The 27,201-nt window shown below is 41.0% G+C and overlaps 1 protein-coding gene and 1 long non-coding RNA gene across 2 annotated transcripts; one reads left to right on the forward strand and one right to left on the reverse strand.

Annotated features, from left to right (window-relative positions):
- The first annotated feature begins 86 nt into the window (after nt 1-86).
- Ecrg4 (ECRG4 augurin precursor) lies at nt 87-7,912 on the forward strand. The gene is made up of 4 exons (XM_076832902.1): nt 87-262; nt 4,578-4,625; nt 7,026-7,183; nt 7,554-7,912. The coding sequence occupies exons 1-4, from the start codon at nt 190-192 to the stop codon at nt 7,713-7,715; spliced, it is 441 nt and encodes a 146-aa protein (XP_076689017.1). The 5' UTR covers nt 87-189; the 3' UTR covers nt 7,716-7,912.
- Nucleotides 6,485-26,795, reverse strand: LOC143380140 (uncharacterized). The gene is made up of 3 exons (XR_013088589.1): nt 26,734-26,795; nt 26,356-26,517; nt 6,485-7,229 (listed from the first exon to the last, which is right to left on the reverse strand). It is a non-coding gene; the product is annotated as an uncharacterized LOC143380140 (long non-coding RNA).
- Nucleotides 26,796-27,201: the final 406 nt, after the last annotated feature.

The raw sequence follows: 27,201 nt of genomic DNA on the forward strand, positions 1-27,201 counted from the left end.
CTCGGTGGCGCTGGGCCTGGAGCCCGCTTGGCTTCTCGCCCACCCGGCGGGTCCCGCCCCCGGCAAGGACACCCGGAGCTCCCGCAGCGGCGCCTGCAGCCTGCTCCTCTCTCTCCGCAAGCCCAGTCTCCCAGTGCAGCAGCTCCGCGTGCACCCCTCGCCCTCCTGCCCACCCACCGCTGAGCTGCCATGTCCTCCACGCGGCCAGCTGTCCTGGCCCTGACCGGGCTGGCGCTGCTCCTGCTGCTGTGCCTTGGTCCAGGTGAGTGGGGCGATGAGAGGCGGAGAACAGAGCCTCGTCCCAGGGTGGGGCTGACACAGGGAGGCGCTGCCTGGGTACCAGCAGAGATGGATGGGGCCTTGGGGCCCAACCTCAGCCTGAACAGCACCAAGGTCTATATTTTTGCCACTGCCAAAGTGGTGGGAAGTGGTGCGCTCCAGCAGGCCGAGAAAGAGAGGCAGGACCAAGGGCCGAGGGTCTCGGATCTGAGAGGCGCCCTTTGAAAAGAGGTCTGAAAGGTAGCCTGGAGGAGTTTCAGGGATTCATGAAAGGGACTAAGGGGTTTTTAACGGGGGTGGTGTCTGTCCTTGGAGGGGACCGAGGGGGAGGCTGATGGCATCAAGAGGAGGATTCCCTTCCAGGCAGGCGCTGGGAACCAGTTAATGTTCCAGTCTGCAGGGCTGAGGGGCAGCCTCACCCCAGACAGGGAACTGCTCTCAAAGCAGTAATGCTTTACCTTCCCTATTTCTTGGATCTCTCAGAGAACAGGCTGAAAATGTGGATGATTCCCTGACCATTTTCCATTTAAAGTGCCTTCACAGGCACACTCAGAACGAAGGAAGCTGGCAGGCACAACTTTGCTGATTCACAGATTCTGCCTTAAGAGCCTCAATCCCAAAGTATATGTTTTGTCCTGAGATACCACCCTCCCCTTGTTTGATCCTTTATGGTTCACAGCTGACCTCCTGTAGCATCTTTGAGGCTACAACTCAGGTATTGGAACCTCAGATTTACTGCTAAGGGACCTGGGGCCAGAAAGCACAAAGTGACTTACTTGCCCAAGCACCTGAGACTGGTGCCTGTTCTGTCACAAAGTAGCTGGGCCCTATCTAATGGAAATAGAAGGTCCACTAGATTGCTCTCTTGCTGTATTTTGCTTATTTAAAACAGGCATGGATAAACAAACTCCAGGCTGAGGGGACACAGGCAAGGGGTGGGGGTCCTAGGGTCTTTAGAATGGGGGGGTGGGCAATGTTCAGGCTGGGGAGGTTGTTATATTCTAAATTACAACCACAGGTGAAACTAATCAGTAATCTCCCATCACTTGATGTATGTACCTCCTCCTCTTTCTCACATTTAAAGAAGCACATCTGAATAAGTCATGTGAATGCTGGCTATAAGCCATTCATTTCCAGGGCTCATATTTCCTTTAGTCCATGCCAAGAACTTTGCTGTAGAAGTCATTTAAAATATTATCCTCATTAAGTTGAACACATGTGGAAGGTCTTATGACCGAAAATGAAAAATCTCTAAGGAGTCCCAAAGGTGACTCCTTATGAGATCCAAAAAATTTAATGCAGAAAATGATCCCTTCTTGATAAATTTATTAATAGTAGCACCTTCAAAGGGGCATCTTGTAATTCTGAATCTGCTAGGCAATCTGATTCCAGGTAACTAGATTTGATAAATACTAAAATGCTTATTAACACAGCCTAGAAATAATAACTGATGATGTTGGGATAAAGAAAAAGTCTACAGAAAATATATCACATCCATTATTTGTTTTTTATTCCTTTCAGTGGTATAGCTGAGATTTGGTGGGACTCTCATTTCTGGAGCAGTAGTAACAGACATTCGCTGCAAGAAATTGCAGCCTTATGATAAATACCTAAGTCCCATATCTATTTCAATGTAAGACCACATTTCACTCATTAATTGTTAAGCACTTTCACAGAAAGCAAACAGATGGAGGAGTGATAATTCTGTATGCACTACCTGAGAGTTTTCAGAGATTGACAAGTGTTATGCCATTTATGAATGCTAATTTTAGTGCCAAGAAATGTATCAATCTGCTTGGCAAATATTTTCATAGATTTCTTCATTGCTTCTTAAGGTAGAAGGGAAATTCATTCTTTAAGAGTATCCCCACCCCATCTAATCAAATAATTCTCTCTATGGTAGCCTGGTCAAGTACTCAACTCTTGATTTATGCTCAGTTGCTCTCAGTATCTCCTAACAGAAACTTCTCGGGCCACTAGTTTCATCTTTTGGTGGCTGCCCAGGCATTGGAAACATTACTTCATGCCCTAATCTAGGATCCAGTGATCAAATCCTAGTCCTCCTTCCAGAAGTTTCTAGGTGAATACCAAAATGCCTTCAATTTTTTTCTCCTATTACACATCCTCGGGCCCTAGTCTGCCCTGGACACTCTCCTTTGACCACCACTCCATGTTTTTCATGACCTCTTCAAATGAGAGGTTGAGGACTGAATCAAATATCAGAGCAGTCCCTGAGGTTGCTGCAGACACCCAGCCCTCTTCTGCAAGACAAGAGGACAAGAAACACTTCTATCCCCCTCCCTTTAGTGTGGTCTCTAGAGATGCTTCCCAGGCCATTTCCATATCATTCAACCTCTACAAATAGAGGATGGTTATATAAGCATCATCCATAATGGAATGCTCTGGAAAGCAAAAGGAGGCACTGTCATGAATTGATCAGGACAATTGGTATAAATTAAGGCTGCCCTTGGAGAGCTAGAAAGTGTGGCCACTGTACCCGTGAGTTATGGCAGAAATGCTTGGGAGAAAATAGTTTAGTAAGTTCTAGAAGCTTGTTATCCCATCCCAGAGGTCAGGCCAGTAGGTTCCTTGGATGGTGAAACTATTGTAAAGGAAGTGGGTAACCCTCAGATCCCAAAGCCTACAAGGGTTAATAGGTGAGGAGGCTGCTTATAAACCATGGGCTGTGTGAGCAATGTGGTCCAGAGAGGTTTAAATTCAAATTTTGTAAGCACAGGCACACGAATAATACAGTTCAGCTTAGAGCAGTGAGCAGCCAGCTGGTGACTCTTGGGACATGTTTCCTCACCTATATAGTCAATTATATAAGCAGGGGTTCTTTTTAAAAAATTTTCCCCTGGTTTTATTAAAGTATAATTGACAAATAAAACAGGAATTTTTTTTTCACCAGTTCTAGGGATCAAACCCAGAGCCTTGTGCAAGACAGGCAAATGCTCTATCACTGAGCTATACCCCCAGCTCAAAGCAGAGATTCTGAATGTTTTTTTGACCCCAGATACTTTTGAGCATTTGGCTTCTAGTCCACCAAAATTGTACCTTTGCAGATGGAGGCACAATTTTCTTTCTCTGGACAATTTAGAATCTGTCCTTGGACTGAGGTTAAGAACCCTGTCAAGAAGGCATTTCCCCATTCTGCACCTAGTTTCTGACACCTAAAGATGCTCTACTTACTACTCAGGATACTTCAAGTGTTTTCTCTGGAGGCTTTAGGTCCACCTTTCATGAGATAAGTGCAGTTAAGGATCAAATTCTTCTGTACGGTCATGAGGTGGGTTTTCTTTTAGGATAGACATGTTATTTTTCTATTAAAATAACTGGTCTTATTAGAAACTCTTTCAAAAACAGAATAAATAAAATAGCAAATGATCCTAATAAAGCTTGATTATAAGAGGGGAGGGGAGGGGGGATAGGAAGGGCAGCACAATAAAATAGACACTAGTATGGCCCTATGTATAAACGTGGCTGTATAACCAATGTGATCCTGCAATCTGTATACGTGGAAAAATAAGATTAAGATTACGTACCCCATTTGAATCAAATGTATGATATGTCAAAATCATTGTAATGTTTTGAGCAACTAATAAAAAATTAAAAAAAAAAGAAAAAAAATGAAAAAGACACCCCCCCCCAAAAAAAAAGCTTGATTATAGGATGATCAGAGCAAAGTACAAAACTGGGCTGATTTTTAAGCGAGCTAAAGAATATTCCTTGTGGCAGCCCAAGTCCTAATTTCTGCCTTGCCTGTTTTTTTTTTTTTTTTTTTTTTCCTTCTCTTTTTGCAACACCAGTCACTGGACTTAGAGCCCACCCTGAATCCAGAATAATAATCATTCTGAGATCCTTAACGTAGTTCCTCTGCAAAACCATACTTCCACATAATCTCATATTCTGAAGATTGGGATGAATAGGAACTTGAGGGACTCCATTGGATGGAGGAGTTATACCATGAAGTAAATGATTTCAGGAAGGTACACATGATAGATGGCTGTCCTTCATGATTAGACACCAAGCCTCCAAGAATTATGTCACTTATCCCAGGAAGTAGCTCCAGTTGTAATGTCCTTGGTCAGCCATAGTCATCATCACCGACATTAGCCTCAGGAACCCCAGATTGTTTTCCTGAATAATCAGAGTGCAAAAAGTGTTAAATATGCAACACTACCAAGCTAGCAATCAAGACAGGGGTCTGAGATTATTTTTTACCAACTTATTTTTACAGTTGAAAATTCAAGGATTCAGTGCAACTCTGAAATTGATTTCTGTTTTTATTCCTTTAGGCGGCATAAGTGCAAATAAACTCAAGCAGATGCTTCAGAAACGAGAAGGTAAATATGCCCCAAATGGATAAGGGATGCATTCTTAACTGGATGGAAATGAAATGATAATATTGAATGTGTCCAGTCTTGTATTTGGAAAATCAAGAGTATTTACTTCTTAAAAGATCTGAAGATATGAAGGGTTTATTCTGTGGGTATGTAGTGTGGTATTTGATTAGATAAATATTATTGCTGGTAAATGTGTGTAGGTTCTTTTTTGGAAAGCTGTCAGTATAGACAAAACAGTGCAACAGTGTCAACTGAACGCTATTTATTTTAGATCCATGAAGAACTTTAGCGCTTGCATCTAAACTTGGGCATATCCTTCAGAGCATGTGAAGTCATTGCAGGAGTGGGCTTAGAACTGCCTAGTTGTGGCATTCTCTGTAATTAGCAATTGTGGAAGGGCATTTCCATAGGGATACCTTTTAATTGCCAATTTCTGCTGGAAGAAGTGCTCCTAAGATGAATATTATAGACAGCAGCAAGATGTTGTTAAAATAGTCACAAAATACGGGTTCTGGGCCTGTTGCCGCCAGGTCAATTGGATCCATTGTGTGGTCTCATGAATGTCATTTTCCCTCTCCCAGCCAGTATATTCTATAAAATTATCCTAGAAATTAAAAAGTGCAACCACATTTCTGATATGAAGTTTGATCACTTATTCTTTCTCCCTCCTGGTTTACAGAAGATTCTCATAGGCTAAAGTCTGCTCCCAAAGTGAGGCCCTTAATCACTTGTTCCCATAGTTCTCAGTTGCCTCTCAGGGATGCCTTACAGATGCCTGGAGTTCAGGTGACCCCTCCCAGAGAAAGTAGTTCCTGGGAGGGGGCTGTCAGCTTCCTTCTGGCCACTCATAGGGCCCTGGATTATCTCTGATTTGGAAAGAAATATCCCCTCCCTAGGCTGGTTGGTCATAACAGAATCACCTCACAGATGCCTGGGGTGAGCAACTCTCACAGAGCCAGCCTATCAGACGTGAGCAAACTGCTGAGATAATCATGACTCCTGGGTGTGTATCTTTGAATCTTATTCACATGAAGCCAAGAAACACATATTAAGCACCTATTGTGTACAGACCATGCAACAAGCCCTGCTGTTATCCATGTTATTAGTTTCATTATCCCATAAGTTCTTCCTAACAACATCGAGTCTCCTAGGCACATCCTACTGAAGTGGTACCATTTAAGACATTGAGACTATGATGGGAAAACATTAAAGGAAGCAGTTCAAGCAAAAGTTAGTACCTTTTGAGATGCAACAGAATGGGTAGTGATCAGACTATGAGGCCCAGAGATGCCTCCATAGGGCGTTGTGTACTCCAGCAGCCTGAGATGAACACCTGTTGCACTGCTAGGTGGGTTTGATCCCTGCTCTCTCAAGGTGCACCCATCCAGTTCTTTTTTCTTACTTCATCCCCTAAACAAGCACTACATTCCCCTGCTTATATATGAAATGAACATACACTTTAAGCATGTGTGGCACTAGATATCCATTTCTGTTTCCTGAATGAAGAGGCCAGGGGTTAAGCCACCAGCCCCTGCTGAGCCCTGGGCTAGGGGCATGGTGAGTGGTCTTCAGGGGATGAGCTGAATTTCATTGCTACCCTGAAAAGCTACATGTTGAAAGTGAGTCCCAGTTCTTTTAAGTGGCTGTACACATATAGAAAATGCTGTGAGCAAAGAGCATGGAGCTGACGACGTGAAGCTGTATTTTCTCAGATGCATGAAAGAATAATCAAGAGGCAAAGCCATCCTGTACATGATGTGGTGTATAAGAGTGGCTACACTCCAATAACAAAAGTTATTCTTTTTTTTTTAGTTTAAATTATTTACTTTTTATTTATTTATTTTTTACATACATGACAATAGTGGAATGCCTTATACTCATTATTATCCATTTACAGCACAATTTTTTGTAACTCTGTATATAAAGTATATTCACACCAAAATTATGCCATTATACATGTACTCTTCTTTTTTTTTACATTACAATTCTTATTACACATTCTTGAGGGAAAGGGGAAACATGGAGATTGGATGACAAGTATGTAGGAGGAATAAGTTCCAGTGTTCAACAGCATAGCTCTAATGTTCTAGTGACTATAGTTCATATCAATTTGTTACATATTTTATAAAGAACTCCAAGAGAGGAGTTCAAACCTTCCCAACATGAAGAAATAATAAATGGTTAAGGAAATGGTAATGCTGATTATCAACTGAATCATTATACGTTGCACGTGCACTGAGTTATCACACTGTACCCCATAAATATGTACAATTACTACGGATAAATTTTAAAAAGTGGTTCAACCCACAGTACGATTCTAGTAACAACAACAACAAAAAAAACTGCTGTTTTTTAAAAAATCATTCTTTGCAATTTCGGGGTGGAAATTGCTCATTTCAGCACCTGCTCTGACTGAGACAAAAGTGGCCATGGATGAGAATAGAGCCAAAGAGTTCCTGAGCAGCATGAAGCGCCAGAAGCGGCAGCTGTGGGACCGGACTCGGCCAGAGGTGCAGCAGTGGTACCAGCAGTTCCTCTACATGGGCTTTGACGAAGCGGTGGGTGCACTTTCCTGCACGGTGGGCTGGTGGGGAGAGAGGCCGGCTGGGGAAATAGGACATCAGAAATGAGACATGGCTATTTGGTTTAGTCTATTTTCTATTGCTGGGTCTGGGTATATTTACAACTAGCACAACAAAAGTTTTAAGGTGGAGACATAAAATCTTTTGAGGGAAAATACCCCTTTTTGGTATCTGGTCATGTTGATATCTGTGTATAAGAACATTAGAAGGAGATAGTTATTCATAGTAAGCATTGTTAATCATTGAAGAAAATCCACCACAGAGAAAAGCCATTGGTAAGTTGTGATTTTTAGGGGACTGTGTGTCTTTAAATCCATTCTCCATCATTCTTTCTCTTTTCCTCCAGAAATTTGAAGATGACATCACCTATTGGCTAAATAGAGATCGAAATGGACATGACTACTATGGTGATTACTACCAACGTCACTATGATGAAGACTCTGCCATTGGACCCCGGAGCCCCCATAGCTTTAGGCATGGAGCCAGTGTCAACTATGATGACTACTGACCACCACTGCCCACATGTACACGGAACCCAAGGTGCTTCCCTTAGGAATCTCACAGTCCCTTACACTATGCGGTTTCTGTTGTGCTTTATTTCAGTGGATCTTTTTAACACAGTTTTTGTGACTTAGCGCCTTTTGATATTTCATGCAAGCTTCTAACAATATATCATTTAAAACTGGAAATAAAAGCATTTTGTCAAAAATAGAAGTCTCAGAATTTATTTGGATGAAAATTAAGCTGGTGCCATTTCTTGTTCCTCTGATGTTTTAAAGTTGAAGCATCCTTTGAGAGCCATTATGATCACAGCAATTTTTACCACATCCCAGGCAGACACTGTAATGAAGAAAGAGTTCTTCAATTGATTAAAATGCAGTCTATACTAAGTACAAAATATAAAACCAGGAGAAAATCTAGTTGAAAATGATTTCCAGTTACAAGACTTGATTTGTAGAATTCTAATTATTCCACAGGCATTTGAAGGCTTTTTGGATTCCAGCCCCTGAGCCACAGCTGGACAACCCAGGAAACAAAGCTAGATCATTCAGGAAATGAAGAGCAATAGAAAATTATCTGAAGTTAAGTTGATTTAAGTGCCATGCTCATCTAAAAATTAAAAAAATCAAACTTTTTCAAAGAATTTAAGAAGATTAAAGAATATAATTTATATTATATTAAAAAATATGAGTGAATACAAGGAAGAGAAAGGGGGGGAAGGGAGGGAGGAAGGAGGTGGGAAGGAGCGGGGGAGGACAGTGAGGGACCTGAGCCCTTACTCATCACAGGAAGCAGAGCTGCAGAGGGCCTGCAGGGAGGAGATGGGCAGCTTGGTAGGGCCAACTCTGAAGCACTCTCACACTTCCAGGGGAATGTGACAATCTAATGAAAGCCTTTTCCTACTTTTCCACTAAAAGACTCTATATGTCAAATTTGTTTATTGCCTCTGAAACACACCCTCCTTCATAAACCTTAGATTAAAAAACAAATAACCCTGGATTTAGCAGGAAACACTGGATTCAGCACAAGTGGTTATGGACAATTACATATTAAAGTTCATCTGTTTCTTTCTTGGGAATACTCATATGACTTTTGTAAAAAATTGTGATAATATCCAATGACACAAAATTTGCCATTTTAACCATTTTTAGGTGTACATTCATATCATCACCATCCATCTTCAGGACTTTTCCACCTTCCCAAACTGAAACTCTGAATTCATTAAGCAGTAATTTCCCAAATGGCCCTTTCCCTGGTTCCTAGTGACCACCACCTGGTTTCTCTCTCTATGAAAGTGACTAATCTAGGTTCCTGGCACAAGCAGAAATGTACAATATTTGTCTTTTTGTGTCTGGCTTATTTCATGTGGCATGCCTTTGAGGTTCATCATGCTGTAGTGTGTCAGAATTTCTTTCCTTTTGAAGGTATAATAACATTCCATCATCTATGCCATATTTTGTTTATCCACTTATGTCAATGCACACTTGGTTCACCTCCAGCTTTTGGCTATAGTGAATCATGCTGCGACGAGAATGGGTACACTAGTATGTCTCTGTGCCCTTGTGTTATAGTTTGGATGTGAGGTGTCCCCCAAAGCTCACATGTGAGACAATGCAAGAAAGTTCAGAGGAGAAATGATTGGGCTGTGAGAGTCTTAACCCAATCTTAACCCCCTGATAGGGATTAACTGAGTGGTAACTAAAGTGGTAGGGTGTGGCTGAAGGAGGTGGGACTTGGGGACATGGCTTTGGGGTATATATTTGAATCTGGTGACTGCAGTCTTTCTGCTTCCTGATCACCATATGAGCTGCTTCCCTCTGCCACACTCTCCACAAAGAAGTTCTGCCTCATCTTGAGCCCCAAGGAATAGAGGCAGCTGTCCATGGACTGAGACCTCTAAAACTGTGAGACCTCTAATAAACTTTTCCTCTCTTAAAATTGTTCTGGTCAGATGTTTTAGTCACAGCAGTGAAACAGCTGACTAAAACACAATTTGGTACCATGTAGTGGGGTCCTTGCTGTGACTAACCTGACCTGGTTCAGAAGCTTTTTGAATATTTCGCATTTGGTGGGAGGAATTTTGAGATGCTTACCAATGCCAGCTGGAAATGCTTTAAACTGCTGTAAGTAGAGCTTAATGGCTAATTCTACTGGGAGCTCGGAAGAACAGAATGCCAATAGGATCATGCACAGTGAAGACAGGGCCCAAGAGGCTTCAGAGAATGACTCTATTGGAATTTGGACTAGAGGCCATTCCTGTTTTGTTCTGGCTATTTTGTTTCTGCATTTTGTCCATGTCATGAGACTTTCTGTGAGGCTGATTTTAAAAGTGATGAGCTTCTTGTGTGGCAGAAGAAATTTCTGGACAGTATAGCATTCAGCAAGTGCTATGGGTACTACTGGCAGCTTTTAGCCAAGTTACTATGATATTCAGGAGCAGAAAGATTTGAGAAACTTGAACTTGAAAGGCAGGAGTAAAACTGGGGCTAAGGAAGTTGTAGTTGTTAAAAACATTACTGCCACTACAGAAATGCTAAAGATTTTGCCCAGAGACAATTAGAAAAATGGCTTAAGGGCATCTCAGAAGGGACAAGACCACATCCATCTCAGGCTCAAGGGAGTAAAAGTGAAAATTCTCTTGAGAAGAGACCAGTCAGAAATCCTTCTTGCACAAAGAGGCCTAGAAAGTTTTTTTCAATGTGCTCAGCCACCCAGAGGCTGCTGCAGCTAAGGTCTCTGGAGGCTTGGTTACTGCTCAAGATGGTGGCAGACCTTGACATCAACCATGTGGTGGTACTGGTTCTTCAGGAATGCAGGATGCTGGAGTTAGGGGGTCATGGAGGCTTCTACCAAGATTTCAAAGGAAGGCTTGGAAGCAAGGCAGAGTGCAGTAGGGTCGGAGTCTCTGCAGGCACTCCCTGAGAAGACAAGATATAGAGATTTGAGGAGGAAGCCAAAGCTGCAGTGGAGACCCCTGAAATTAAGAAATGCCAATAATGTGGGGCACTGTCCTAGGAAAACTGCAGGAATTAAGCAGAGACAAGTCAACAGAAAGGCCACTTGGATTGCAGCCAAAAAAGCCACAGGGGTAGAGCTACACAGCCCTTTGGAGAGAACATCACCATGCCGTGTGCTCCAGAGGCCAGCCACAGAACTACAGGACTTTTTTGCCTACCTGGATTTCAGTCTTGCTTTGGTACCATCCCTTTTTTCTATGACCCAATTTTTGTGAATGGAAATGTTTATTCTGTATCTTTATATACTGGGTAGTTGTAAATTTCTTTTAATTTTACAGGAGCTCACAATGAGAGATTGCACTGAACCTCAGAGAAGACTCTGGGAACTCTTGGAAATAGACAAAATATATTTTGCATTGTGAGATGGTTGTGAGCTTTTGGGAGCCAGGGGCAGAATGTTATAGTTTAAATGTGAGGTGTCCCCCCAAAAGCTCAAGTGTGAAACAATGCAAGAAGTTCAGAGGACAAATGACTGGGTTGTGAAAGTCTTAACCCAATCAATAAATTAAACCCCTGATAGGAATTAACTGAGTGATAACGGAAGTGGTTTGGTGTGGCTGGGGGAGGTGGGAACTGGGGATGTGGCTTTGGGGTATATATTTGTATCTGGCAAGTGGAGTCTCTCTACTTCCTGATTATCATGTGAGCTGCTTCCCTATGCCCCACTCTTCCACCATGATGTTCAGCCTCACCTTGAGCCCAAAGGAATGGTGCTGAACTTCTATGGACTTGAGACCTCTGAAACTGTGAGCCCTCAAATGAACTTTTTCTTCCTACAATAGTTCTGGTTGGATCCTTTTAGTCACAGCAGGGGGAAAACAGCTGATCAAAACAACTTGCTTCAATTCTCTTTGGAATTGCAGAATCCTATGATAATTTGTTTTAATTTTTCTGTAAGAATAGCCATATGGTTTTCCACAGCAGCTCCACCACTTTATATTCTCATCCTTACAGCTTTTGTTTTGTTTCTTGAGAGGGCTGGCCCAAAGCACAGAGCAATGCTCAAGAGAAGAATGGGAGGGTGATGGAAGACATCTTTTACTTCTAATCTTAAGGAAGTTCTTCCCATGCTTCTTCTTTAGCCAAGTCGGCTGGTTGCTTTTTGTAGATGTCTGTATTGTTCAGTATTCTCCAGAGAACAGACCAATAGGCAATAAACATTTGTATGTGCACGTGTGAATGGACACACACACACACACACACACACACACACACCACACACACACACACACACACACACACACTAGATTGGCTCTTATGATCAGAGAGGATGAAACATTCCACAACAGCTACCTGCAACCTGGAGAGCCAGGGAGGCTGCTTTCATGGCTCAGTCCAAGAACCCAGAAACTCAGAATCAGGAAGGCTGATGATGTAGCCTCTATCATAAGTCAGCAGCCCCAAGAGCCTATGGAGGGCCACTGGTACAAGTGCCAGAGTTCAAAGCCAAAGAACCCGGTATCTGGTGTCCAAGGGCAGTAGCAACTGAAACTAGCCCCCTCTAGAAGGAAAAGCCTAGAGGTTGGAGGGAGAGAAGTTGTGTTCCCTCTTTATCCTGCCTCCTTGTTCTAGCCAGGCCCTGGCCTCCCATATTCAGAAAGGTTTTCCCCACTCACTTCACAGATCCACATGCCTATCTTGGGAAACACTTTCAAAAATATACCCAACAAGTGTGCTCTACCATGTCCCAGGTGACTATCAGTTTGTTCAAGTCGACCACTAAAACTACCCAATGCCACTCCCTTTTCCAAGGTAAGAAAATTTACTTCTAAAAATGTGCTAAGAAAAAAATATTTATGTTCTGTATGGTTATGGAAGGGTTTTCTTTGTTGAGAAAATGTCACTTTTCCTTTGAAATCTGTTAATATGGTGAATTTCATTAATAAAAAAATCTAATATTAATTAAGTAATTAAATTGTCTATAATTTAACCAAATTGTGTGTGTATGAGGGATACTATGGGTTTGACCCAGGGGTGTTCTATCACTGAGCTATACCCCCCAGTTCTTTCTTTATTTTAAGACTTTAAGTTGCTGAGGTTGGCCTTTAACTTGCCATCCTCCTGCCTCAGCCTCCGAGTCACTGGGATTACAGGTATGTGCTACCATTCATTGCTGGATCTGTTTTGGAAACACTGATTTAGAATTTTTGCATCCACCACTTATGAATAAGATTGGCCCATAGCTTTCCTTCTCATTCTTTTCTGATCTATTTGGGTGTGAAGGATATGCTGGCCTTATACAATGTTTTCAGAGTGTTTCCGCTAATATTTTTGTTACAGTGTAAGAATGAAATTATCTGTTTCCTGAATTCAGATACAGAAATTTGGATGCAGTATTTTCTTTTGGGGAAAAATTTTGACTATTGATTACATTTCTTTCACATTTAAAGAATTATTCTGATCTGTGGTTTTTAGTCTGTTTTGTTTACTTCTATTTTTCCAGGATGTTATCCACGATATCAAAGTTCTGAAGTGTGTGAAGTGTTGCTCTTCTGTCTTCTTGTCTGTTTTTCTTCGTGTGATTGTGTTCTTTTTTCCATTCAGTTTTATTTCTGCCCCCTTAAAAGATGATTCACATCCCAATGAAGCTTTTGCCTTGCTGACACCTTGTCTATGTTCTCTATTTCATGAATTTCTGTTTTTATTTCTTTTTCTTCCATTTTTGTGGGTCTTTGATTTTAATTATTTTTACATTCCATTTTGAGCCTTCCCACCCTCCAACACAAGCACTTAATACTTCAAGTAGTGTGCCACAGGAGTTTGATGTGAAAAATTAGATGGTGAAATCTTCCAATTTCAATTATAATTTATATTTTGACCTATGAGTTGATTGTATTATTAAATTTCCAAGTGAGTGAATTTTTCTAATCATCTTTCTTTGTTTACTAACTTAATTGCACTATGGTAAGCAACATGGTCTGTCAGATGTGGACCCTTTGAAGTGTATTATGGCCAGCACTGTTCCATGTGTGCTTTAAAAAAAAAAATATCTTTCCAAGATATGCAATGCAGTCATGTCCCTCAATTCAAACTGCATTGTTTCACCATTCACACGTCTTTTTTCTTACTGAGGTGTTTTTTCTTTTGTGTGTGTGTGTGTTTGTGTGTTCTGTCTGTCTGTCATTCTAGCATTTACTAAGAACTCTTGCTCTGGTGATGATTTTGATCATGTTTTGTTTTAATTCTGCTGATTTGGCTTTGTATATTATGGGATGATACATAATATAGTAGTGTAGTGTATACAAATTTGAAACTGATACATTTTCCTGGTGAATGGAATTATTATGTAGCAAATTTCCTTATTTTAAGTAATTTTTTTTGCCTGAATTTTCCTGTTTTGTTAATACTTTACTGGTCTATCTTTTCTTTATTTGGCTTTTAATCTTTCTGGGTGCTTTAGATATGTCTGTTAATTATAACAGACATATTAGCTGAATTTTGTTTTGTTTCTAAAAGAACAATTAAGGCCTTAACTGTAGAATTTAACCCACTTATTTATTGTGATGAATACTTATTTATTTTACTGTATATTGAACTCAGGACCTCAAACAAGCTATAGATATGCTCTACAACTGAGCTATGCTACAGTCACAGCTCCTATTTCTAACATGACATTTGGGACTTTTGACTTGCCCTATTTCACTTACTTCTTTCTCACCCTCTTCCTTCATTTGGACCCTTTTGATTTTCAGTGCTCAATGATTCTTTCCCCTCTACTTCTTTTCAAGGTCTAGATTAGTATTTAATACTATACTCTACAACAGTTGCAGGTAACCAATAGCCAGTCTTAGTTTTCTTCAGGAAGTATACATGTGCCTTGAATTCCCTCTCCAAATTTTATGCTATGGTAGGTTGGCATTTTATATCTAGTCTGTTTTATTTCCCCCACAATCTGTCTTTGTTTCACTGGGGCAAAGGGCAGATAGCATAGATAATAAATGATTGGGTTGGGGAAGATGGGGGCTAATTTAAGAAGAAACAAAATGCTAATACTTCCAGAACACTTCCTCCTCCTCAAAACCTGTTGCCAAGGTTACCAGCCTCCAGGCAACTGTTCTTCCCAGCAAGGAGATGTTAATGAGTACCCCCTGGGCATCTTCTTTCCTGCCTTTCTGGGCATATGGGGCGAGGTACCCCCTGGATGGCTCCTTTCCCAATGTTCAGTCACCTTTTGGCAGGATGGGAAGAGGGGACAGGAGAAGAAAAGAAACCTAAAATCATTCTCTTGGGTACCAGCTCTGGATCTCCTTATTTCCAGAGGAGTCTCTCTTTTTTCTCTCTCTATTCTATCCTTTAAGTAAATCTTTTTTTTTCTTTGTTCTTGATTGTTCATTTTCTATTGATTGTCATTGTCTTTGCCCTGGCATTTCACAGGTGTTTGATCTTCAATGAGGACTGGAACAAGGACCCGATCCTGATTTTTAAGACCAGTTTCAATCTTAGCTGATCCAGAGGCTGCACTGTGCACTGGTGCTTGAAAGATGCTCTCTGTTTCCCAACAGGCCTGGGACAGCTGAGATGGGAGTCATCTTGAAGCAACCCCACTACAGCTGCTGCCAAGGAGCTGGGAGATCTCAGCAAACACTGCCACACTGTCCTGGCAGGTGCCTGTTAGGTTGGTTTTGAGGTGGTGGAGGAACAAAGCACCAAGCAACCTCGCAGAAAGAACCACCAATCAAGCACTGACAGAACTGCCTGTCAATCAGCAGGGTCTCCAGACCAATCCTGGATCTTAGCAAGCTCCTCCGACCAACCCTAGTAGGACAAGGGACTCTAAAAACACTCTTTTCCTGTCCAAGCCCTCCCTTCCTGCCCTAAGCCCAATAAAAAATTCCAGTCCAGTTGAGCCACACACTCTTCTCCCCAGACCTGCCCTGTTGGTCTGGAGGGTCTTGCCTGGGAGCAAAATCTCAATAAAGCCTTGTTCAGCAGCCTTTTTTTTTTTTTTTTGCCATTATACATGAGCTCTCTTATTTTTTTCATCACAATTCTTAATATATCTTTGTACTTATCACATCTCTGTTTGTATATGAGGTATGTTGACACCAAATTCACATCTTCATACATGTATTTTGTATAATGATGACCGTCTCCTTCTACTATCTTTGCTATTCCCCTTTTCCCTCCCTTTCCCTCCCACTCCTATTCCCTATCTAGAGGTAATTTTCCACCCATGCTCTCCCTCCCTATCCCACTTTGAGTCACCCTGCTTATATCAGAGAAAACATTTGGCATTTGTCTTTTTGGGATTGGCTAACTTCACCTAGCATAATCTTCTCTAATGCCATCCATTTCCCTGCAAATGCCATGATCTTATTCTTTTTTAGTGCTGAGTAATATTCCATTGTGTATAAATGCCACATTTTTTTAATCCATTCATCCACTGAAGGACATCTAGGTTGGCTCCACAGTTTAGCTATTTTGAATTGAATTGCTATTAACATTGATGTGGCTGTGTCCCTGTCGTAAGCTGTTTTTAGATCCTTTGGGTAGAGTTCAAGAAGAGGAATAGCTGGGTCAAATGGTGGTTCCATTCCCAGCTTTCCAAGGAATCTCCATTCTGCTTTCCAAATTGGCTGCACTAATTTGGAGAGACCCAGAATAGCTAAATCAATTCTAAGCAGGAAGAGTAAAACAGGTGGTATCGCTATACCAGACCTTAAACTATACTACAGAGCAATAGTAACAAAAACAGCATGGTACTGGCACCAAATCAGCAGCCTTTTAAATCTGCCTTTTTTTGGTCACCACTGCCTGACCTTACAGTGCCTACCTATCAGGTGGCCTAGGAAGTACATAGCAGAAGGTGAGTGAAACAGGCACAGAGAAGATTGTACCCTGGGGGATTTGAGTTGGAAAAGTGAAAGGGAGCCCTATTCACTTTTTCTGTGAGTCTGTCAGCTCATATAACAAGCTCAAGTGAGTCTGAACAGGTGGGTGTGAATATAATCAGGGACTAGCCTGTGATGGCTGGTCCCCAGCAGCAGAATGTGTGGAGGATTGGCTCTCTTGTCCTCAATGAATTCCTGGAAGGCTTCTGAGATCCAGACCCCCAATAGAGATCTGTAACTGCCAGGCCCTAGGGGTGTGTTGTTTAATCTCTCCAGGAGACACCCCCCAACCAAGCTCCTGAGGCCTGATTAGAACTAAACCCCACCCCACTCATAGAACTCTGCAGTAGGCCCACCCTGGGAATGCACTGATCTGGTCTGTGAGGACAAAACTCCAACTGATAGTAATTCCCATCCCATCCTACCTCATGCTGATAAGAAGGGAAGTGAGAGTTATTTCAACCAGATTCAGTCTGAGGCTACTCCAACTGACAGATCAGAGAGCAACATGAAAAGAGAAAGAGGTTAACAACCCCCAGACCTTACTTTGGTTCTCAGTAAATAGCTCAAAAAGAAACAGAAAGAAAAAGAGTTGGACATAGGCAGTGACCATCCATTCTCATTGACTATTCTGATCACGGCAGTGGAGATGATTCTCTCATTTTTCATTAAGAATAATTTCCTTTCAGGCTGGGGTTGTGGCTCAGTGGTAGAACACTTGCCTAGCATGTGCAAGCCCTGGGATCAGTCCTCAGCACCACATATAAGTAAATAAATAAAATAAAGGTATTTGTGCTTAACTATAACTAAAAAAAAAAAAAAGAAAAGAATAATTTCCTTTTCCTTCACTCCTTTCTTGTTTACTCTCTGTGTGTGTTCTTGCTGTGCTGACTGGGTTAGGGACATATATACTTACTTGTTTCTTTTTTCATTTTTACCATTTTTAAATGTACCTATTATTTCTTGCCTTGTCCTTTGAGGATAAGGGGGGGTTGGTTTGTATGCTTTGGGGTTTTGTCTTGTTTTGATTTCATTTGTTTGTTTTATGGCTCTTTCTCTCTTTTCTTCCCCTGCTAACAGCCTAATTCTATTGTTCTTGTTCTCTCTCTCTCTCTTCACTTTATTTCTATTTGTCTCCTTCTTCCTTGCAACCATCACCTGCTACATCTCTTCTGCCTTGTTTCTGTTCATTTTTTGAAATTGCAAATTATTTTCTACCTTCCTAACATTTTCTTTTCTCTTAGTTAACTATATTTTAACCATCTTTTAGAACTGATTTATATAACTCCTTCCCCAACCATTAGTGCCAATACAATTATTACTGCTGTGGATTGCCGCAGTCTGGCTGGGCACGAATAACCGAGCCACCACAAAGCCTTGTAGGTTCAAACAGCAACTACTTTATTTCAACTCTCACAGGCACTCTACACACACTTCCTGGAACCCTCCCGAACGCCACGCGGTTCCTCTAGGAACTGCCCACACCGGAAATTCACCAACCAACTCAAACTCTTCAGGAATCCCCATGAGAGCTCAACTGGAACTCAATGGGAACTCAAAAGTCATCATCTCAATGGCTCGTTGGTGTCACCTCTCAACCACTACTTCTGGCAAAATGCCATGGGTCATCCCGACTCAGCTGTGGCCCTCAACATCGGATTACATAATTGACACCTGATGTTTGCTTTAAAGTCAGATCTAGTTCATGGTTGTTGTCTTTACTGCTGACAATTGTTGACTCTGCCATCCTTGGTTTGTGTGTGTGTGTGTGGCAATTAGTGTTGTAGCTGTCATAGTAGGGACTGGCTATTTATTTTAATGCTATATATCATTCACATTGGTTGTTGCTATTGTTACTTTTGCTCTATTCTGTGAGGTGCTAGGAACCTCACAGGGCAGTACAAGTTCACAGAGTAGAAATTCTGATACTGAATTCAATTGAATCAAAAGACAGTGCACCTTGCTCCCTACACAAATTAATGACACTCAATCTTCAGTATCCTTTAATACAAAGAATAGAAGAGACAGAGACCAAAACTAACAACCAGGCCCCAAGCAGAAACAACTACGGCTGAGCCCCCAGGTCCCACCTATGGACATCCATTGCTACACCAAAAATACAGAAATAATGCAAAGGCTATGGATACTACACCTACTAAGAGGTCTCAATCTAGATTATTCTAGGATACTTTGGCAACTAAAGAATGTGCCCTAAAATGGCCCACACATAAGGGTGGAAGAGAAATACCATCCAAGAGAAGAATAAAACTCAACACAGGAATACAAGAAATATGAAAAACCAAGGTAACATGACACATCCTAAAGTTCATAATTCACAGCACTGACCATGAAGATATTGAAGGTGATGAAATATCAGATAAGGTATTTAAAATAATCATTATAAAAATGATGAATGAATTCCAAGAGAACGCAGAAAAATAACTGAATGCATTGAAAAAGTGAGTATGGGGTATGAATAAGAAATTCAATAAGGAGTTAGAAATATTTTAAAAGAACCAAATAGAAATACTGGTAATAAAAGTTACTATAAATCAAATAAAATGTTCAGTTGAAAGTCTAATAGAGTAGACCATGCTAAAGACAGATTCTCAGAGTTAGAAGCCAAAGTGGCCAGTCTTGAACATTCAGACAGCATTAAAGAAAAAAAAATAAGTAAGCACAATCAGAATATAAAATAACTCAGGGACAACATGAGGAAAACAAATTTAACAATCACTGGCATGGAGAAGGGTTGTAAGATGCAGAATAAAGAAACTGATAACCTATTCAGGGAAATAACAACAGAAAAATTTCCAAACTTTGAGAATAACATGGACATCAAGATATAAGAGGCATTCAGAACCCCAAATAGACAAGATCTGAAAAGAATCTCTCCATAAAACATTACAATTAGAATACCTAGCACACAGAACAAGGACAGAATTTTAAAAGCCTCAAGAGAAAAACATCAGGCAAGTCTATCAGAATACTTACAGCTTTTCAGCACGAACTCCAAAAGCCAAAGGACTTTGAATGATGTGTTCCAAGTTGTGAAAGAAAAGAATCGTCAACCAAGACAATATCTAGCAATATCTAGCAAAGTTATCCTTCAAAATCGAAGGCAAAATAATAGCCTTCCAAGATAAGCAGAAACAAAAGAATTCATGACAACTAAATCAGCACCAAAGAACCTAATAAAATACTCCACACAGAAGAAATGAAAAACGAACCCTGGGGTTCAAAAATGAACAAAGCTAATTTGAAAAGTAGCTAATAAATGAGAAACATGATCAAATTAAATATGATAAACAAATCAACACAGTAGGAATTAATAAATATCTCCCTGTAATTGTCTCAACTCTCCAATTAAGATAAGACATAGGATGGTAGAAATGGATTATAAAACAAGACTCAACTATACAATGTTTGCAAGAGATGCACCTTACAGGCAAAGACAACCACAGGTTGAAAGTGAAAACGTATAAACTGAAATACCATACAAATGGAACCCCAAAACAAAGAGGAGTTGCTACTCTGATATGTGACAAAGGAGACTTCAAACAAAAAAATCAGAAGAGATAAAGAATGTCACTTCATACCAATAAGGGAACAATCTTACAAGAATTTCTATAGGCACATGATCAACCCAAACTGAGTCAGGAAGACATACGCAATTTAAACAGACCAATGTCAAGCAAGGAAATAGAAGACACCATCAAAAGCCTCCCAACCAAGAAAAGCCTGGGACTAGACAGATTCACAGCTGAGTTTACAAGACCTACAAAGAAGAATTAATACCAATACTCCTCAAATTATTCCATGAAATAGAAAAGGAGAGAACTCTTCTAAATTCATTCTACGAGGCTAGTATCATCCTGATAGGTGATACTAGGCACAGACACATCAAGGAAAGAAAATTTCAGACCAATATCCCTGATGAACATAGATACAAAATTTTCAACAAATTCTGGCAAATCGCATACAAAAACATATTAAAAAAATAGTGCGCCACGAGCAAGTTGGGTTCATTACAGGGATGCAAGGATTCAACATACGGAAAACAATAAACATAATTCATTGCATCAATAAACTTACAGGATCATTCGATTACATCAATTGATTCAGAGAAAGCATCTGACAAAATACAGCACCGTTTCACGTTCAAAACACTAGAAAATCTAGGGATACTAGGAACATACTCAACATCAAAAAGCTATGAATAAGAAATTCAATAAGGAGTTAGAAATATTTTAAAAGAACCAAATAGAAATATTGGAAATAAAAGAATATAAAATAACTCAGGGACAACATGAGGAAACCAAATTTAACAAGCAGCTAAACCCAAGGCCAGCTTTATTCTAAATGGAGAAAAATTGGAAGCATTCCCTTTAAAAACTGGAACAAGACAGGGATGCCCTCTTTTACCACTTCTACTAAACATAGTCCTTGAAACTCTAGCAAGACCAATTAGACAAAAGAAAGAAATTAAAGGGACATGAATAGGAAAAGAACTCAAACTATCATTATTTGCAGACAACATGATTCTATACTTAGAGAATCCAAAAAACTCCACCACTAAACTTCTAGAATTAATAAATGAATTCAGCAAAGTAGCAGGATATAAAATCAAAACCCATAAATCAAAAGCATTTTTATACATCAGTGATGAATCCTCTGAAAGAGAAATTAGGAAAACTATCCCATTCACAATAGCTTCACAAAAAATAAAATATAAACAAAAGAGGTTAAAGACCTCTACAATGAAAACTACAAAACATTAAAGAAATAAATAGAAGAAGCTTTGGAAGATGAAAAGATCTCTCATGCTCCCGAGTAGGCAGAATTAACATTGTCAAAATGGCCATACTACCCAAAGCACTATACAGAGTCATTGCGATTCCAATTAAAATCCCAACGTCATTCCTTATAGAAATAGAAAAAGCAATCAAGAAATTTATTTGGAAAAATAAGAGACCCAGAATAGCTAAAGCAATCCTTAGCAAGAAAAGTGAAGCAGGAAGCATCACAATACCAGACCTTAAACTATACTGCAAAGCTATAGTAACAAAATCAGCATTGGCACCAAAATAGACATGTGGACCAAGGGTACAGAATAGAGAACACAGAGGCAAACCCACATAAACATAATCATCTCATACTAGACAAAGGCACCAAAAATAACAAATAGTGCTGGGAGAACTAAAAATCCATATGCAGCAAAATGAAACTAAACCCCTTTCTCTCACCATGCACAGAACTCAAGTCAAAGTGGATCAAGGACCTAGGAATTAGTCCAGAGACCCGCGCCTAATAGAGGAAGAACTAGGCCCAAATCTTTATCACATCAGATTAGGCCTCGATTTCCTTAACAAGACTCTTAAAGTGCAAGAAATAAAATCAAGAAATCAAGAAATGGGATGGATTCAAACTAAAAAGCTTCTTCTCAGCAAAAGAAACAATCATTGAAGTGAACAGAGAGCCTATATTTTGGGAGCAAATTTTTGCCACACGCATGTCAGATAGAGCATATATCTCTAGGATATATAAAGAACTCAAAAAACTTAACACCCAAAAAACAAACAACACAATCAATATAAGGGCCAAGGAGCTGAACAGACACTACACAGAAGATACACAATCAACAAATATATGAAAAAATGTTCAACATCTCTAGTAATTAGAGAAATGCAAATCAAAACTACTCTAAGATTTCATCTCATTCCTGTCAGAAAGGCAGTTACCAAGAATACAAACAACAGTAAGTATTGGTGAGGATGTGGGGGAAAAGGCACACTCATAAATTGCTGGTGGGACTGCAAATTGGTGCAACCAATATGGAAAACAGTATGTAGATTCCTTAGAAAACTTGGAATGGAACCACCATTTGATCCAGCTATCCCACTCCAGGGTCTAAACCCAAAGGACTTAAAATCAGCATACGATAGTAACGTAGGAATATCAATGTTCATAGCAGCTCAGTCCACAATAGCTAAACTGTGGAAGCAACCTAGATGCCCTTCAATAAATGAATGGATAAAGAAACTGTGAGATATATACACACACACACACACACACACACACACACACACACACAATGGAGTATTACTCAACATTAAAAGAGAATAAAATTATGACATTTGCAGGTAAATGGATGAAGTTAGCATGAATATCATGCTAAGCAAAGTAAGCCAATCCCAAAATACCAAAGGCCAAATGTTCTCTCTGATAAGTGGGTGCTGATCCACAATGGGGTGGGGGCGGGTGGGGAGCATGGTAAAGATGGAGGAACTGTGATTGAGCAAAGGGGAACAAGGGCGGGGAGGAGGGGGTATGAGCACAGGAAAGATGGTGGAATGAGATGGACATCATTACCCTAGGTATATATATGACTGCACATATGGTATGACGCTATATCATGTACTACCAGAGAAATGAAAAGGTGTGCTGCAATTGTGTAAATGAATCAAAATGCATTTTGCTGTCATATACACCTAATTAGAATTTATTAATTTAAAAACAATAATGAGCTCTTTAAAATTAAACATTTAAATCACTAAATAGAAATTTCAGTTCAGTGATAGAAAAATCAGAAGCCAATGACATTTCTTAGAGAAAATGAAAATGAAATTCTATACAGCATTCCCAAAAGTCTTGTGGCATATTCTGTAGACTGTTTCCTTCAACCTATAGGGTCAGCTGTTTCTTCTTTGCCTGCCTTCTGAATAGACACTATAAAACTAAAACTTAAGATCCCTGGTCTCCCAGATTGACAGGATGAAGATGCAGAAACAAGAAAAGGAGGGAAGTCTGTGTCCTCAGGACACCACTGGGAGACCAAATCAGCTCTAGGTCTGCCCTCCTCTGGACATTTATGTGAAAGTATTCCAACAATAGAAACTATACTGCTTGACAAAACAAAATCAAAACACATGTAGAAAACTTCAGACTTCTATATCAACTTAGAGCCATACTCAAACAGTAGAATAAAGGCATTATAAATACTAAACAAGGTAATAATTTACCTCCTACGTACTGACTGCTAGGAAGCCACTGAAGGATGTGCTTTACTCACATGAGACAGACAAACCAGAAAGCGAATGATGAGACACTATATCAAATAGGAGGAGGTAGGGGTGATGCAGGAAAGCAGTGGAGAAGTTTAGAAGAACATCACCAAAGGCCAGTTCACAGGAAATGGTGCGTCAGACCTAGGAAACAAGCAGACCAAACAAGTGGATGAAAACAGAAGGTGAGAGAGGCTTCATGAGGCAGGAGACAGAGAAATGGAGAGAGAGAGAGAGGACGCACTGAGTAATACAGTGATGCGACCACGGGTCTTACCATGGATACAGGTGGAAGATAAAGGCAAAAGGAAAGTTCAAGCAGCTCTGAAGCCAAAAGGCACAAGACCCAGTCGTGTTGTGGACTCACCCAGAGGAGGGGGTTTGGTCATGTTCAGTTTGAGAAGATGACAAGTGAAATGTGTAAGGATTTTTTTCCCCAGGCAGGAGATAGAATGGTCAGATCTTAGTCAGTAGTCACATCTAGGGATGCAGATGTAGGTGCAGATTATATTATCTATAGGTCACTAAAGTTCTGAGCATGCTCAACTTCTCTGAGAGGGACAGGGAAGAATGGGAAAAAGACTAAGATTTCCAGATTTCCTGGAATGGCCAACTTTTATAACTTTACTTAAGAACTCTTTCTATATGTTTGGGTGTGCAACTTTGTGTCTTTAACATTTCAACTTGACTCCTCTATAATAAGGGAGATTGTGAGAGGAAGAGGGGAAAGAATGTTCATTTTACATAGAGAGGCATTTAGAGGTCATTAACCCCGTTTTAATTTTTTTCCAATTACCTAGAGTGGTAAAAACTTAATCAAGGGCAGAGAGGAAGCAGAAGAACAGAACAGAAGCCAGGTAGTCTCTAGTAAACTGACAGCCCTCAGGGAAATTCTATTTATCATATGATACTTCCCCTAAGCAAAGAAAAATTAAAGCAATATTCACAACTATTTCATTACCATAATAATATCATCACTTCCTCCAGCAACAGTTTTAAGTTTTTACATTTCTTTTTCCAATTGTAAATAATTTTAAAAGATTTCAGTCCAGAAATGAAAAATACTAAATGGATAAACACATTCTAAAAAGACCCTCCAAAACCAATAAACTAGAACATATTTAAGAAGGAGACACTTAGAGAAATATTAACTTGACCTATACAATGATATTACCTTCTCTTTTCCTTTTTTATTTATGGGATAAATAAAATAGTAGAAGAAATAAAATAGTAGAAGAAAATGATATGATTAATCTCTATGTACCCATCATCTTGCTTTAGCAATTATCATCACATGGCCAACTGTTTCAGCCCAAATAGTAGTTACTTCCTCCTTCCTCTCTTTTCGCACTTATCCTCACTATAATTATTATTTCAAATTTGACACAGGGTGTCACTAAGTTGCCCAGGCTGTTCTCAAATTCCTAGGCTCAAGTGATCCTTCCTTGTCAGTCTCCAGAGTGACTGGGACTCCAGGAATGCAAAGCTGTGCCCGGCCACCCTGATAACACCCTTTCTGTCACAGAATCATTTGCTTCTGGGCAAACTTGATGATCTTTCTTGGGCAATGTTTCTGGCTGAAAGATGTCACCAACTTGTCTGGTGTGGAGGCACATGCCTATAATCCCAGCTGCTCAGGAGGACCAGGCAGGAGGATCATGAGTTCAAAACTAGTCTCAGCAACTTAGGGAGGCCCTAAGCATCTTAGCAAGAGCCTGTCCCTAAACAAAACATAAAAAAGGACTGGGGATGTGGTGGTTAAGTGCCCCTGGATTCAATCCCAATTACCAAAAAAAAAAAAAAAAAAAAAAAAAATGTGGAGGGGTCACCAACCTGTTCTCATTCATGTTTCCAGTGTGCCACAAAAAGAAGCATAACATCTAATAAAAATTTAAAAATTCTTGAATAAATCTTGAAGTTGACCAAACAACATACTTTTTTCCATATTTTAAAATCAGAAAATGCAACTTCAACTCACTCTCAGTTATTTATTAAGCAAAAAGCTGTCCCCACCTCTTACAATACTGTTGTTACAAACTGACATTTTCTAGGTTTTGATTTAACTGTTCAATGAGGGGTTAAAACTAGTGCTACTTAAAATTCCTTAGAGCTGTAAAATTCATTCCATTCCAAGGTAAACAAAAGTCTCTGGCCACGTGAAAATTCAAGCACAATTACAACAAGAAGATGAATCAGGAGGAAACATTTCAGCTTTAACTAAAAAAACCCGGCTTCACCACATTTGAAAATTACTTAGCTCCTGTGGACTACTTTCTCCTTTGTCAAATGAGACAAACAACAGTACTATCTCATGGTTACCATGAAGACTAAATGAAATGCTTAGGCAAGTGCCATAAACGTAGCATGCAATCATTACATTTGAGTAATAAACCACTACCATTTGGAATCACTGAATGCTACATTTTGATTGCATGGGGCCATAACAATGATCTGATTCCCTTCTCTTGTTTCTAATTTAATATAGTAACCAGAGCCCGCAGGATGGTCCCTTGATCCCCACCTTAAGTCACTGCTCTTTCCACTGCACCGACACATAAACCTTCATAAACTAGACTGCTTCAGTGAATGCTTGAAAAATTGTAGGATTTCTTGACAGTGTTAACCAGGACCAGGAAGAAAACAAGAAGGGGTTTGTGAACCAGGAAGTTAAGGAAGAAAGAGAAAGAAAAAAACAGGATACAGACGTGTGGCCTTGTCAGTGAGACCTGAAGTACCTGGGCGAGTCTCTCTTTGAAACCGCCTCCTGCTCCCCAGGTCACACTGGGCTCCTCTGTTGTCCTCCCCTCTCCAGGGGCCTGAGGGTCAGGCCGCCTCTTCTCCTCTGAGGTCCGCGGCCCAGGCCACACTGCTGAGGCCACCGCATCCTGAACAGGACCCTGCAAATCAAAACCCACCAGCTGTGACCAGCAGCTCCGCTGAGAGCCCTCAGGTGAGGACCGGGACAGCGGGGTCGGGCGGTGGGCGCTGTGGGGACCGCCCTGGCGGCTCCGGGGGACAGGCAGCCGGGACCGAGGCTCCAAGACGATGGCAGAGTCCTCCCGGGTCCCACCCTCGTGTGGGCGCCTAGACCGGGGCCGCTCCCGGCAGCGTACCTTCTCCGCTCCTGGACCCCGCGAGCGGGACCTGCCATCCCGGACCTGCAGCCCCGCCTCCAGGGCGCTACTTCCGGGCTCCTCCCCCTCGGAGCTCCGCGCGACCGGGGCTCAAAGTTCCCGCCCTGGCAGAGGCCCCGCCCCCGTCTCCCTGGCTACGGCTCCGCTGCGCTTCCGGGTCCACCTCTGCAGGCGGAGGGCCGGACCCTAGGCGCCCAGCCTGCTGCTGTCAGCTCACCTGGTGAACTAGGGTCGAACAGCAACTAACTAGCCTCCTCACCTGTCCCCAACTTCCTGGAGGTGAGGCCTGCGGCTGCCCCTCGTGACCCTGGGACCGTGTGGACGGGGCCCTGGATGCTGGGCTTTCCCGTGGGAAATGGCTCCTCGGCCAGGGGGAGGGGACTGCTGCCCAGGAGGACAGGGGCCCTGGGAAGGCGCCTGCCACTCTCCTTGCTGTGAGGTGACCAC

The sequence above is a fragment of the Callospermophilus lateralis genome, chromosome 14 (assembly GCF_048772815.1).
Source record: "Callospermophilus lateralis isolate mCalLat2 chromosome 14, mCalLat2.hap1, whole genome shotgun sequence".
Taxonomy (NCBI): Eukaryota; Metazoa; Chordata; class Mammalia; order Rodentia; family Sciuridae; genus Callospermophilus; species Callospermophilus lateralis.

Bases quoted from the DNA above. Each gene is read 5' to 3' on its own strand.
- Ecrg4 (XM_076832902.1), top strand. From the start codon at position 190: ATGTCCTCCACGCGGCCAGCTGTCCTGGCCCTGACCGGGCTGGCGCTG. The intron at 263-4,577 runs GTGAGTGGGGCG...TTATTCCTTTAG, and splicing joins GCTGCTGTGCCTTGGTCCAG to GCGGCATAAGTGCAAATAAA. The intron at 4,626-7,025 runs GTAAATATGCCC...TGCTCATTTCAG, and splicing joins GATGCTTCAGAAACGAGAAG to CACCTGCTCTGACTGAGACA.